This window comes from Neofelis nebulosa, chromosome X (genome assembly GCF_028018385.1).
Source record: "Neofelis nebulosa isolate mNeoNeb1 chromosome X, mNeoNeb1.pri, whole genome shotgun sequence".
NCBI classification, from domain to species: Eukaryota; Metazoa; Chordata; class Mammalia; order Carnivora; family Felidae; genus Neofelis; species Neofelis nebulosa.
Window position 1 is genome coordinate 42,440,719 of NC_080800.1, and position 14,873 is coordinate 42,455,591.

Genomic DNA, 14,873 nt, shown 5'->3' on the forward strand with positions numbered 1-14,873 from the left:
AGAAAACTCTCAAATAAACAACCTACCCTTATACATAAAGGAGCTAGAAAAAGAACAAATGAAGCCTATAACCAGCAGAGGGAAGGAAATAATAGAGATTAGAACAGAAATAAATGATACAGAAACTTAAAAAATAATAGAACAGGGGAACCTGGGCAACTCAGTCAGTTAAGCATCCAACATTGGCTCAGGTCGTGGTCTCAGTTTGTGAGTTCAAGCCCTGAGTTGGTCTCTGTGCTAACAGCTCAAAGCCTAGAGTCTGCTTCAGATTCTGTGTCTCCCTCTCTCTGCCCCTCCCCTGCTCACACTGTCTCTCTCTCCTTCAAAAATAAATAAACATTAAAAAAAATTTATCCATGGGATACAGGTATGCTGTTTTGAAGGGGCACATGCACCCCAATGTTTATAGCAGCACTATCAACAATAGCCAAAGTATGGAAAGAGCCCAAATGTCCACTGATGGATGAATGGATAAAGAAGATGTGGTGTATATATATACAATGGAGTATTACTCGGCAATCAAAAAGAATGAAATCTTGCCGTTTGCAACTACGTGGATGGAACTGAAGGGTATTATGCTGAGTGAAATTAGAGAAAGACAAAAATCATATGACTTCACTCATATGAGGACTTTAAGAGACAAAACAGATGAACACAAGGGAAGGGAAACAAAAATAATATAAAAACAGGGAGGGGGACAAAACAGAAGAGACTCATAAATATGAACAAACTGAGGGTTACTGGAGGGGTTGTGTGAGGGAGGATGGGCTAAATGGGTAAAGGGGAACTAAGGAATCTACAGCTGAAATCAGTGTTGTAGTATATGCTAACTAATTTGGATATAAATTTTAAAAAATAAATAATTAAATTAAAAAAAAAACAGAACAAATCACTGAAACCAGGAACTATTTCTTTGAAAAAAATTAATAAAATTGATAAACCTCTAGACAGACTTACCAAAAAGAAAACAGAAAGGACACAAATAAATAAAATCACAAATGAGAGACAACACAGAACAACCAACATCACAGAAATACAAGTAATTATAAGAGAGTACTATGAAAAACTATATGCCAACTAACTGGACATCCTGGAAGAAACAGATAAATTCCTACAAACATATAAGCTACCAAAACCAAAACAGGAAGAAATAGAAAACTTGAACAGACTGATAACCAGCAAACAAACTGAATCAGTAATCAAAAAACTCCCAACAAACAAAAGTCCAGGGCCAGACAGCTTCATAGGCTAATTCTACCAAATATTTAGAGGCTTTTTAAAAAATTAATTGCCTAATTAAAGTTTATTTATTTATTTACTTATTTGGAGAAATGGAGAGAGAGCGAGCGAGAGAAAGCACAAGTGGCGGAGGGACAGAGAGCAAGGGGGAGAGAGAGAATCCCAAGCAGGCTCCACACTATCAGTGTGCAGCCAGACACAGGGCTTGAACTCATGAACCATGAGATCATGACCTGAGCCAAAATCAAGAGTAAGATGCTTAAATGACTGAGCCACCCAGGCTCCCCTATTTCCACCAAACATTTAAAGAAGGGTTTATACCTATTCTTCTCAAACTATTCCAAAAAACAGAAAAGGAAGGAAACTTCCAAATTCATTCTATGAAGCCAGCATTACCCTGACACCAAAACCAGATAAGACACCACTAAAAAAGAACTACAGGCCAGGGGTACCTGGGTGGTTCAGTCGGTTAAGCATCTGACTGCGGCTCAGGTCATGATCTCACAGTTTGTGAGTTCAAGCCTTGCATCGGGTTCTGTGCTGACAGTTCAGGGCCTGGAGCCTGCTTCAGATTCTGTGTCTCCCTCTCTCTCCCCCTCCCCTGCTCATTCTCCCTCTCTCTCTCAAAAATAAATAAACATAAAGAAAAAAATGTAAAAATAAAATGAAATAAAAAATAAAAATAAATAAAAAAGAGTACAGGCCAACATTCCTGATGAACATGGAGGCAAAAATTATCAATAAAATCCTACCAAACCAAATCTAAAAATACATGAAAAATATCATTCACCACAATCAAGTGGAATTTATTCCTGAGTTGCAATATTTGCAAATCAATCTACATGTTACAGCACATTAAGAAAAGAAAGGTTAAGGGGCATCTGGGTGGCTCAGTTGGTTAAGTGTCTGACTTCATCTCAGGTCATGATCTTGCAGTTCGTGGGTTTGGGCCACACGTCTGGCTCTGTGATGACGGCTTGGAGTCTGGAGCCTGCTTTGGATTCTGTGTCTCCCTCTCTCTCTGCCCCTCCCCCAACTCATGCTCTCTCAAAAATAAATGTTAAACATTTTTTAAAGAAAAGAAAAGAAAGGTTAAGAACCATATGATCATTTCAATAGATGCAGAAAGAGCATTTGACAAAATACAACATCCATTCATGATGAAAACTCTCAGGAAAGTAGGTTTAGAGGGAACATACCTCAACATTATAAAGGTCATATATGAAAACCCCAAAGCTAACATCATACTCAATGGGGAAAAACTGAGACCTTTTCCTCTACAGTCAGGAACAAGACAGGGATGTCCACTCTCACCACTTTTATTCAACACAGTACTGGAAGTCCTAGCCACAGTAATCAGACAACAAAAAGAAATAAAAGGCATTCAGGGGCGCCTGGGTGGCTCAGTTAGTTGAGCGTCCAACTTCAGCTCAGGTCACGATCTCGCGGTCCGCGAGTTCGAGCCCCGCGTCGGGCTCTGGGCTGATGGCTCAGAGCCTGGAGCCTGCTTCCGATTCTGTGTCTCCCTCTCTCTCTGCCCCTCCCCCGTTCATGCTGTGTCTCTCTCTGGCTCAAAAATAAATAAATGTTAAAAAAAATTTTCTTTAAAAAAAGAAATAAAAGGCATCCAAATCAGCAAGGAAGAAGTAAAATGTTCACTGTTTGCAGATGACAATATACTATACATAGAAAACCCAAAAGACTCCACCAAAAAATTGCTGGAACTGATAAGCAAGTTTAGTAAAGTTGCAGGATATAAAATCAACATACAGAAATCTGTTGCATTTATATATTCCAATAATGAAGCAGAACAGAAATTGAGCAATCAGTCCCATGTACAACTGCACCGAAAACAATAAGATATTTAGGAATAAACCTAACCAAAGAGGTGAAATATCTGTACTCTGAAAACTATAAACACTGATAAACTAAAGATGACACAAAGAAATGGAAAGACAATCTGTACTCACAGATTGGAAGAACAAATATTGTTAAAATGTCTCTATTATCCAAAGGACAATCTACACGTTTAATGCAATCTGTATCAAAATACTAACGGCATTTTTCACAGAGCTAGAACAAACAATCCTAACATTTGTATGAAACCACAAAAGCCCCTAAACAGCCAAAGCAACCTTGAAAAAGAAAAGCAAAGCTGGAGGCGTCACAATTCCAGACTTCAAGTTATATTACAAAGTGATCAAAACTGTGTGGTACTGGCACAAAAACAGACACACAGATCAATAGAACAGAATAGAACCCACAACTATATGGTCAATTAATCCTGGAGAAAGCAGGAAAGAATATCCAATAGGAAAAATAGTATCTCTTCAACAAATGGTGTTGGGAAAACTGGACAGCAATATGCAGAGGAATGACACCGGACCATTTTCTTATACCATACACAAAAATAAATTCAAAATGGATAAAAGACCAACTATAAGACCTGAAACCATATAAATCCTAGAAGTGAACACAGGCAGTAACTTCTCTGACATCTGCCACAGCAACTTCTTGCTAGATATGTCTCTGTGCCCAGAGAACAAAAGCAAAAATAAGCCCCTGGGACTATACCAATATAAAAAGCTTCTGCACAGCAAAGAAAACAATCAACAAAACTAAGAGGCAACCTAGAGAATGGAAGAAGATATTTGCAAATGACATATCCAATAAAGGGTTATTGTCCAAAACATATAAAGAACTTATAAAACTCAACATCCAAAAACCAAATAATCCAATTAAAAATGGGCAGAAGAAATGAATAGACATTTTTCCAAAGAAGACATCCTGATGGCAAACAGACACATGAAAAGAGGCTCAACATCACTCCTCAAATCAAAACTACAATGAGGTTTCACCTCACACCTGCCATTATGGCTAAAATCAACAACACACGAAACAACAGGTGTTAGCCAGGAAGTGGAGAGAGGGGAACCCTCTTGCACTATTGGTGGGAATGCAAACAGGTGCAGCCACTTTGGAAAACAGCTATGGAGGCTCCTCAAAAGTTAAAAATAAAACTACCCTATGATCCAGCAATCGCACTATTAGGTATTTACGCAAAGAATGCAAAAATACTAATTTAAAAGGAAACATGCACCCTGATGTTTATAGCAGCATTACCTGCAAAAGCCAAATGATGGAAGCAGCTCAAGTGTCCATCAACTGATTAATAGAAAATGTGGTGTATACAATGGAGTACTACGTGGCAATGAGAAAGAATGAAATATGGCCCTTTGTAGCAACATGGATGGAACTGGAGAGTGTTATGCTAAGTGAAATAAGCCATACAGTGAAAGACAGATACCACATGGTTTTACTCTTATGTGGATCCTGAGAAACTTAACAGAAACCCATGGGGGAGGGGAAGGGAAAAAAAAAAAAGAGGTTAGAGTGGAAGAGAGCCAAAGCATAAGAGACTCTTAAAAACTGAGAACAAACTGAGGGTTGATGGGGGGTGGGAGGCAGGGGAGGGTGGGTGATGGGTATTGAGGAGGGCACCTTTTGGGATGAGCACTGGGTGTTATATGGAAACCAATTTGACAATAAACTTCATAAAAAATAAATAAATAAATAAATAAAAACTTAAAAAAAAAAAAAAAAGAAAATGGGGTGTATATATATACAATGGAATTTTACCCAGCCATTTAAAAGAATGAAATCTTGCCATTTGCAACGACATGGATGGAGCTAGAGAGTATTATGCTAAGTGAAGTAAGTCAGAGAAAGACAAATACCATATGATTTCACTTATGTGGAATTTAAAACACAAAACAAACCAGCAAAGGGGAAAAAGAGAGAGTCAAGTCAAGAAACAGACTCTGAACTATTGAGAACAAACTGATGGTTACCAGATGGGAGGTGGGTGGGGGGACGGGTTAAACAGGTGATGGAGATTAAGGAGGGTACTGGTTGGGATGAGCACAGGGTGTTGTATAGAAATGTTGAAATACTATATTGTATACATGAAACTAACATTACACTGTATGTTAACTAACTGGAATTTGAATAAAAACTTTAAAAAAGTGTGGTACTGGCAGAGGGTTAGATCTATAAATCAACAGAACAGAGTCCAGAAACAGATCCACAAACACAGCCAATTTATTTATGACAAAACTACAAACGCAATTCAAAAGAGAAAAATTATACTTTCAACAAATGGGGTTAGAACAAATGAATTCCATATGCAAAATAATGACCCTCAACTTAATCCTTACACCTTATATAAAATTTAACACAAAAGAGATCACAGATCTAAATGGAAAACCAATAACTATGAAACTTATAGAAGAAACAGGAAAAAATCTTCATGACTTAGGATCCAACAAAGAATTATTTTTTAATGTTTATTTATTTATTTTGAGACAGACAGAGCAAGCAGGGGAGGGGCAGAGAGAGAATCCCAAGCAGGCTCTGCACTGTCAGCGCAGAGCCCAATGCAGGGCTTGAACCCACAAACCCTGAGATCATGACCTGAGCCAAAATCAAGAGTCAGATGCTCAACCCAATGAGACACCCAGGCACCCCAGACCCAGCAAAGAATTCTTTTTTTTTTTTTAATTTTCTTTTTTTTCAACATTTTTTATTTATTTTTGGGACAGAGAGAGACAGAGCATGAACGGGGGAGGGGCAGAGAGAGAGGGAGACACAGAATCGGAAACAGGCTCCAGGCTCTGAGCCATCAGCCCAGAGCCTGACGCGGGGCTCGAACTCACGGACGGCGAGATCGTGACCTGGCTGAAGTCGGACGCTTAACCGACTGCGCCACCCAGGCGCCCCCCAGCAAAGAATTCTTAAACGTGATGTTGAAATAACCGTGAGTGAAGGAAATAATTCATATATTGGCCATTTTCAAAATTAAAAATTCTTGCTCTGTGAATAACACTAAGCGAATGAAAAGACGTGGCTTGAAGAAATATAGACAAAATATTTTACAAACGTATCTGACAAAGGACTTGTGTCTGACAAAGGACTTGTAAACAATATACATAAATAACTCTCCCCAATTTCAAGAGCGAGAAAACAATCCAATTTTAAAATGGGCAGATGACTTGATTGAACACTTCGCCAAAGAGGATATACAAAAAGTAAAGAAACATATAGAGGTCTTAAACATCATCAGCTATTAGTGAAACACAAATTAAAGGCATGATGAGACAATAACTATACTACTAGAATGACTAAAATTAAAAATACTAACAATACCAGGGTGCCTGGATGGCTCAGTTGGCTACGTGTCCAACCCTTGATTTCAGCTCAGGTCACGATCAGCCTGCTTGGGATTCTCTCTCTCCCTCTCTATGCCCCTCCCTCGCTCACGCTCGTGCTCTCTCAAAATAAATAAATAAACATTAAAAAATACTGACAATACCAAGTGCTGGCAAAAATGTGAAGCAATTGGAATTCTTATACATTGCTGGTGAAAATGAAAAATGATTCAACTATTCTGGAAAACAATTTGGCAGATTCTTAAAACGTTAAGCATAGTTACCATAAGACCCAGAAATCCAATATTTATTCTAGAGAAATGAAAACATATGTGCACACAAAAACCTGTGTATGAATATTAAAGTGGCTTTACTCATAATTGCCAAAACTGGAAATAATCCAAATGATTTTCAACAGGAGAATGGATAAATAAGCTACGGTACATCTATACCATGGAATACCACCCAGCAATAAAAAAGGAAAGAACTGACAACTTGTCTGAATCTCCAGAGAATTATGATGAGTAAAAATTTCCTCCGACTTAGGCTCAGGTCATGATCTCACAGTTTGTGGGTTCAAGCCCCGCATCAGACTTTGTGCTGACAGCTCGGAGCCTGGAGCCTGCTTCAGATTCTGTGTCTTCTCTCTCTGCCCCTCCACTACTCACTCTTACTCTCTCTCTCTCAAAAATAAACATTTAAAATTTTTTAAGTGAAAGAAAAACATTGGTTGGCTGTGAGCACCTGTAGGACTTTGTCTCTTGGCTAAATGAGAATCCAAAGTCTGACCGATAAAATTACTTCAGAAAAACGATCTCAAGAAAAGCAAGTTCCCTGACATATTTCATTCCCAAAGGATACTCTGACACCATGTCTCCAGCTCAGTGAGAAATGATGTAAGAAATATCTGCAGGAGGGGCGCCTGGGTGGCTCAGTCGGTTAAGCATCCAACTTCAGCTCAGGTCATGATCTCACTGCTTATGGGTTTGAGCCCTGTGTCAGGCTCTGTGCTGACAGCTCAGAGCCTGGTGCCTGCTTCAGATTCTGTCTCTGTCTCTCTGCCCCTCCCCTGCTCGCACTCTCTCTCTCTCTCTCTAATATAAATAAAAAATAAACATTAAAAAATTAAAAAAAAAAGAAATATCTGTAGGAAACCAGCGACTGCATTTATCACTAGGCTGTGGTTGAAGACAATTCCACCAACCACATGAAGACTCAGAAAAGAAATGCCTTGGAAGGCAAACACAGGAAACCTTTACTTCCCTGAGAACTCAGTGCACTCTCTCCTGAGGAGTAAGGTGAACCAGGTTCCTGGTTACATTTCCCTCTGGCTGCCAGAAGCTCAAAGAGAAATCTGTAAGTCAATGTTAGTATCTGTCACACCCTAATGTCTACATTCTAACTTGGCCTTGCTGTCTCTCATTTTCCCTGATCCTAATGCTTATTTACAAATAATTTCCTATTTTAGGTCAGAGATTCCTAAGTAGCTCATCACGTCCATGGTAAAAAAAAAAAAAAAAAAAAAAAAAAAAAAAGGGGGAAGAAACAGCATACTTACCTGGGGTTTGGCCATTTCCTGCTTTTCTTGGGAAAAGGCAGAGATGTGTGAAAGCTGAGCTGGAAGAATGGAAAAGTGTACAGCATATGAGAGAACCCATAAGGTTTATATGCCCAGAATTATCTGCCTAGAAATTCCCCTCACACTAGCGGGGCACGAGGCCATTCTGTGGAAGTTTGGGCAACCATGTAGTTTTCAACAACCACCTGTGTATTCTTGACTCTCTTCCTCACATGAGCATCTAACACAAAAGGGTTTTTTTTCCTATATTTACTTGCGTACTGACCCAGAAATTGTAATTCTAGGCATTCTACCTAATGAAATAATGTATTCTAATGCATCACAACTTCTCTGTAAGTACCTTCACCTCAGCACTGACTTTCTGAATGCCGAAGTTAATCCTGTGACTCATAATAAGCGATTAGTAAGGAAATACAAGGAGTGAAATGTTACAGACCTATTAAAAATGTTGTATGGAACTGTATGCTTTAGTATTTGTATATTTCTCTGTACGTATATCTAAATTAAGTTTTTTAAATGTTAGAGAATAAATTTTTAAGCTGAATCACAGTAAACTGCTAAATGAAAATAAGGTAGGTTATAAAATTGCAGGAACCCATTTCAAACTGTTAAAAGTTTAAAAACGCATACCCCGAATACCCACTAAAAACTTGCTAAGAATGGACCGGACATTTAAATGCAGGGGGATAAAAATCAATTCCTTTTGATTTTCTTTTCTTCTATTTTTAATTAATCTGTAATTCAAATGTGTTAGTATTTATCATACACCAAGTAAAATGAACTTTTAAAAACTATCATCCCCATGACGTTTTAAAGCCCCATGATCCCCCCAGACCCCGCGGCACCAGGCCTCGCCCACCCCAACCCCCATGCCCTGAAGTGAGTCCACTCAGGTACCTCTTCCTTCTCCTCCTCACCTCACTGGGGCCGGCTTGCCCAGGAGCCAGAAGGAAGCCTTCGGGTGCAGATTCACTTCGGCTGGAGCATTCACACCAGGCCCCTACGCTGGGGTGTGGGCGAGGGGAGAGGAGAGAGGAAAAGGTGGGGCGCGCCTAAGGAGGCGCCTGATGAGGAGTGCGTAAGAACCCTTAGCGCAAGTAACTGTGCCGGAAAACGTGTTAAAGTCAACGTTTAATAAGCCCCATTCAACCCTGACTAGTCCCGTAACTTTGTCCACCATCATGCCCCAGAGACCTTCATTCAGTCTCCCATCACCCCACAACTCCCCGCATCAATGATCCTCCCAAATCCCCCTTCCTTCGTTCCTCCAGAACTCCCCATCACTTGGCCCATCACCCCTAGCACTCGCCCTCTCAACCCATCCCCCCTCCTCTTTCTCACCCTCTCGACAATAGATTTTCTGCTCACTGCAGAGCAGACCATTAGAAGAACTGGCCCTGAGCAACACTTCCGCTTCGGGACCGACTCGGGCTCCGCAGCCTACAGGGCTGCAGCAGGCTGGTATGCGCACGCTCACCGGGGTCTTTGAGCCCGCGTCAGCCAATAGTCACCACCAGGCCCCCTCCCGCCGGCGGGACGCGAAAGAGATGGGGCTGGGGCGCGTGCGCCTGCGTCTGCGCCTGCGCCTGCGCCTGCGCCTGCGCCTGCGCCTGCGCCTGCGCCTGCGCGGAGAGAAGATGGCTGCGCCCGCGCGGCTGCTTTGAGGTGGCCGTGTCCACCGTGTCTCTTCACCTCGCTGGCTGCCATCACCTATGGAGCAGGTGTTTATTTTGTTCTGCAGAGGCCGTCATTCCTGAGATTTCAAAAAACCATTTTCCTTATGGCGAGGAGGGGAATTGCCCAATTAAGAAAAATTCTGGCAGGCAGGAATTTGGTGTCTTGAACCCGAAGGGCAGCATCAGGTTTACAGGTGTAATTGAACACGAAGACGGGATGCGTGGCAGCATTGCCCAGCGTGCACAAAGGCTGGGAGGTAAGGAAAGGTCACACTGACTCCATCCAGTGGCTAGAGCTGGGGGTTTGAAGGACAGTATACAAACAAACTAAAGATAAATAAACGGCCACCTAGAACACACCCACCCCGGGGTGTAAGGAATGTGTTAAGTAGTGACTGACGAAAGGATGCTTTCTTTGGATGGGCAGGATCGAACTCCTTTCGTTGGAGGTGACAGATACGCTGACCAAAAGGAGCCGGCCACACGAATAGCTGAAGCAAAGAGCTTTCTGGTGGAGGGCACGGCAGTTCCAAAAGCCCGGAAGTGAAACCTAAATTGGTGTGTTAGAGGAAGGGAAACCGTGGCAGCTTGTTGGGCGTGTAGGAGGTGTGAGGGTGGGAGAGGTGGGTGGGGCCAGATGCTGTAGGGCCTCCTCTGGCAGGAACAGAGCTCATGCTTCATTCTAGACATAATGGGAAGCCATAAGAAGGGAAAGATTTTTAAAAGACCCCTCAGAAGTAATCAAGAATTCTTGTTGATCGTGAGTCTTGCACCGCTAGAACATGAGCTTCACAGGGATGTGCTTAAGCACCTCCTGAATGACACATAGTATTCTAGACGTTGGGAATATAGCAAGGGAAGAAGACAGAACTAACCAAACAAACATTTATGGAGACAGTCTGGTTTCAAACACCCACCTACCAGCTTTGTAACCTAGGGCAGAACTCCTCTGTGCTGTTTCCTTATCTATAAAATGGGGACAATGACAAATGAATTGATACTTATCAAGGGTTTAGAACAAGACTTGGCACATAGTAAGTACTGCATGTTTTATTATTATTTAAATAAAAATAGAAATGTATATGCATAAAGGTTTTTTTAATAAGAAGGAAAAAATGGGGCACCTGGGTGGCTCAGTCGGTTAAGCCTCCGACTTCAGCTCAGGTCATGATCTCACAGTCCATGGGTTCGAGCCCCACCTCGGGCTCTGTGCTGACGGCTCGGAGCCTGGAGCTTGCTTCGGATTCTGTGTCTCCCTCTCTGCCCCTCCCCTGCTCATGCTCTGTCTCTGTCTCAAAAATAAATAAAAACATAAAAAAAATAAGAAGGAAAAAATTAAAAGATAATCTACAGGCTACTTTGGAGAACAGGCCACAGAGGGCAAGGGCAAAAGCAGGAAAAACACTGTGGCTCCTGCCAACAAGCCCAGCAAGTGATAATGGGATTCAGACCTAGCTCAGTATCTCCTGAGTGCCACACACTGTGTGAAGCATATGACATGACCTGCCTCAGATAGTCCCCACCATCTGTGAACAGTCCCATGGCCCCCACTTGTCAGATGAGGAAACTGAGTCCCAGAGAGACTCAGTAACTTGCCCAAGGTCACAGAGTTTCCGAGGGTTGGATTCTTAACTTCTACCCAATAATATTTTTTCTTTTGTTTATTCAATATCCCCCAGAACTTTTGGAAAGTATCTGAGGGTCCTCATCCCAGAACCATTAAAACTAACCAAGGAACATTTTTACCAGAAATATAGGTGGAGCAGAGTGCTTGGGTGGTTCAGTAAGTTAAGTATCTGACTCTTGATTTTGGCTCAAGTCATGATCTCACGGGTTTGTGAGTTTGAACCCTGCATCAGGCTCTATGCTGATGGTGCGGAGCCTGCTTGGGATATTCTCTCTCCCTCTCTCTCTCTCTCTCAAAATAAAATAAACTTAAAAAAATGTAGTGGGGGAGGGTGCCTGGGTGGCTCAGTCACTTGAGCATCTGACTCTTGATTTCGGCTCGGGTCATGATCTCTCAGTTCGTGAGATGGAGCCCCCAGTCGGGCTCTGCACTGACAGCGCAGAGCCTGCTTGAGATTCTCTCCCTCTCTGCTCCTCCCTCCATCTCAAAATAAATAAATAAGCACTAAAAAAAAAGGGAATATAGATGGAGCTCCCTAGCAGACAAAGAGAAAAAACAGAGGAGTAACTCCTATCTCTTGCTCCCTGAAGGATCAGCACTTATCAGGTACAAACATGTCAGCTCTCTAAATGCATTAGAAGGTGGGAAGTTGGAAAGGCTGGACCTGTAGGTCCCATCCCATCCCAACCTAGCCTCTTCCATCTTAGAAGCCCCATTCCCCACCACCTTGTACACACACACCCCTGTGTTTAGAGAGAATCCTTTGGGTTGGTGGGTATTGGGGTACAGTGATTGCCAGCTCCAGAAATGTCCCTAAGGCAGTGATACAGCCCCTCAAAACTGTTTCAGAGTTCATAGTGCACATCCATAAGCTATGTGAGACCAGCTTTTCTGCGCTGAAGAGCTCAGACTCCCACTCTTTCCTGAGCATCCTCTGCCATCAGTCCCTGCAGATGCAACCTCCTCATACAGTGGTCTAAGCAGCAGGTAGCAAGGTGAAAGGGTGTGGAAAGCTAATAGGAACTGGTCCCACCACAGAGTCTGTACAATGTGATGCTCCCACCCACAGGCCCCCCACCTCACCAGTTAGACATCATTACAATTGCTCTCAATACACATTTTATCAAGGGGTGCCTGGTTGGCTCAGTTGGTAGCAGGTGACTCTTGGTCCCAGGGTCATGAGTTCAAGCCCCACATTGGGTGTAGGGCTTACCTTTAAAAAAAACATTTCATCGGGGCGCCTGGGTGGCTCAGTCGGTTGAACATCCGACTTCAGCTCAGGTCATGATCTCACTGTTTGTGAGTTTGAGCCCCGCGTTGGGATCTGTGCTGACAGCGCGGAGCCTGGAGCCTGCTTCAGATTCTGTGTCTCCCTCTCTCTGCCCCTTCCCCGCTCATGCTCTGTCTCTCTTTGTCTCTCAAAAATGAATACACGTTTAAAAAAATAAAAAAAATTTCATCAAAACTATGGAAGTGTGGCTAATTGTGAGCAACCATTTTGGATCATAAGGTGGCAAATGAGTTTGTCAGAGAAACAGCACAGGAGCCAGTTTTCTGGTGATCTTGAAGCTGCCATGCTAGCTCTGAACTACCTGAGGGGAAGAGGAATCCCCTTCCATTCTTTTGAAGCCACTGGTATTTGTAGTATATACCATCACTGGTAATATGAATCCTGAACAATAGATCAGTCTTTTCTGTCTTGGCCAATCTGAGTGTCATTAAATGGGAGACCTATGGGACTGGTTGGGGGTGGGGGTGGATAATGGTGAATGAAGGACAAATTGGGAGTGAATGGTAGCAAGGAGAGACAAAGGGTGATGGGAGGGAAGTGAACGAGTAGAGTGGAGTGAAAAGTGGGCAGCGTGGAGCAGCATGAGGAAATGACTATGCATTAGATTTTGAATTAATTTGAGATTATGGATGAGACTGAGTAAATGATGGGAAAATGAGGCATGGTCTAAGGTGACAGAAAGTGAAAGTGGAAGCAGACTGAGTGACTGCAGCAATTCAAGGCAGTGAATGTGAATGGAGTTGATAAAGCAGTAGAGTGCAAGTTGTTTTGAGTACTAAGAATCAAAGTGTGAATAAATGATGGTTTATGGAGCACGTAAGAGTGAGAGAGGTGGATTCAGGAGGAGAGTGAGAGTGAATGGAGGTAACGTGAGGCATAGAAGGAAGAATGGAGAGCACGAGGGACAGAATAAGAGGGACTGAAGATGTATATGTGGTAGAATGTGAATATATGAATCAGGTAGATTTGAGTGGTGACACTATGAGGGAGAAGGAGAATGGCTAGAGGTGAATGAGGGGCAGACTGGGACTAGGTAGGGGTGATTTGGGGCTCCAGGAATGTCCAGGGATCCCAGTTTCAATCAGCCCAGGTGAATGAGCTGATGCATGTGCATGAATGGAGCTAATGTTGGGCAGAATGAGAGGGAATAGAAGCAAAAAACAGAAGGTGAGTAACTGTGGTTATTATAAGCCAAAGAGAAAGATGAAGGTCACATGGCCCCACGTGAATGAAGTCGGGGGGCGATGGATGAATGGGGCCCAGTATTAGCAAAAAGTGGTGAATTCAAAGGCAGAGTGTGACTGAATGAAGGTACTATGGGGCAGAATGGAAACAACTAGCCATGAAATCATGAGCCAAACAGGAGTGATAAGTGGGAATGGGGTTACATTGGAAATGAGTTTAAATGAATGAGAGGCAGAGTAAGAGTCAATGGAGTCAATGAAGAGAAAATGAGGAATGGGGGTGACCAAGCACAGAATGAGTATATATGGGTAATTTGAGCTAGTGTTTGGGAGTATTACAGGGCAGAGTTCCAGGAAACGGGGGTAACAAGGGAATAGTATTTGAGAGAATAGAGGTGAAGAAGGGGCAGAGAGTGAATGAGAGAAAGAATGAGGCCCAGAGTCAATTAACAAAGCTGAAGGATGGGCCATGTGAGAATGAATGGGTGTCATTTCATGCACTGTCAAGAAGTGGAGGAGAAAGTAGAAAATGAGAGCCTGAGAGTGAATTGAGGTGAAGGAATATGATGTGAGAGAACTGAGGTAATATAAGGAGAAGGTTAAGAAATTGTGATAATATGAGGCATAGTGTGAATGAATGTAAGTGGATGAGAGACAGTATAAGTGAATGGGGCAATAAAAGAACAAGAATGGAGGTGGAAAATTAGTAGAGTGTGCATATATATGTAATGTGTCATGTGTAATACATAATGCAGGGCAGAGTGTGATTGAATGGGGGTAATGTGGGACAGATTCCAGTGAATTAGGATGGAACAATGCATAAAAGTAAAGGAGGAGCCAAGAATGGGTAAATGGAGGTAATGAGGGTCAGAAGATGAGGGCATGGTGGCCATATTGCGCAGAGCATGAGAAATCGAGGTGGTAGTAGACACGATGTAGTGAACGGAGCTGACTGCTGAGCGGAGTAGGAGGAATGGAGGCGATGAGGGGCAGAGTGAGTGGATATGGAGGTAATCAAGTGGTACAGCATGATTAATGACAGCAGAGTGTAACAGTGTTAAGGAATGTGG

The 14,873-nt window shown here is 42.4% G+C and overlaps 1 protein-coding gene across 9 annotated transcripts in view; it reads right to left on the reverse strand.

Annotated features, from left to right (window-relative positions):
• The window catches only part of ZNF182 (zinc finger protein 182), a 31,265-nt gene extending 21,693 nt beyond the window's left edge, over positions 1-9,572 (reverse strand). For 2 of the 9 annotated variants that reach the window (XM_058712582.1, XM_058712573.1), the window contains exons 1-3: positions 9,367-9,572; positions 8,943-9,030; positions 8,005-8,063 (exon numbers count right to left, since the gene is read on the reverse strand). In XM_058712582.1, coding sequence (XP_058568565.1) covers positions 8,005-8,019 — 15 coding nt within the window. In that variant the 5' untranslated portion in view covers positions 8,020-8,063; positions 8,943-9,030; positions 9,367-9,572. The other 7 variants (XM_058712577.1, XM_058712579.1, XM_058712576.1 and 4 more) reach the window with 7 other exon arrangements.
• Between the last annotated feature and the right edge of the window lie 5,301 nt (positions 9,573-14,873).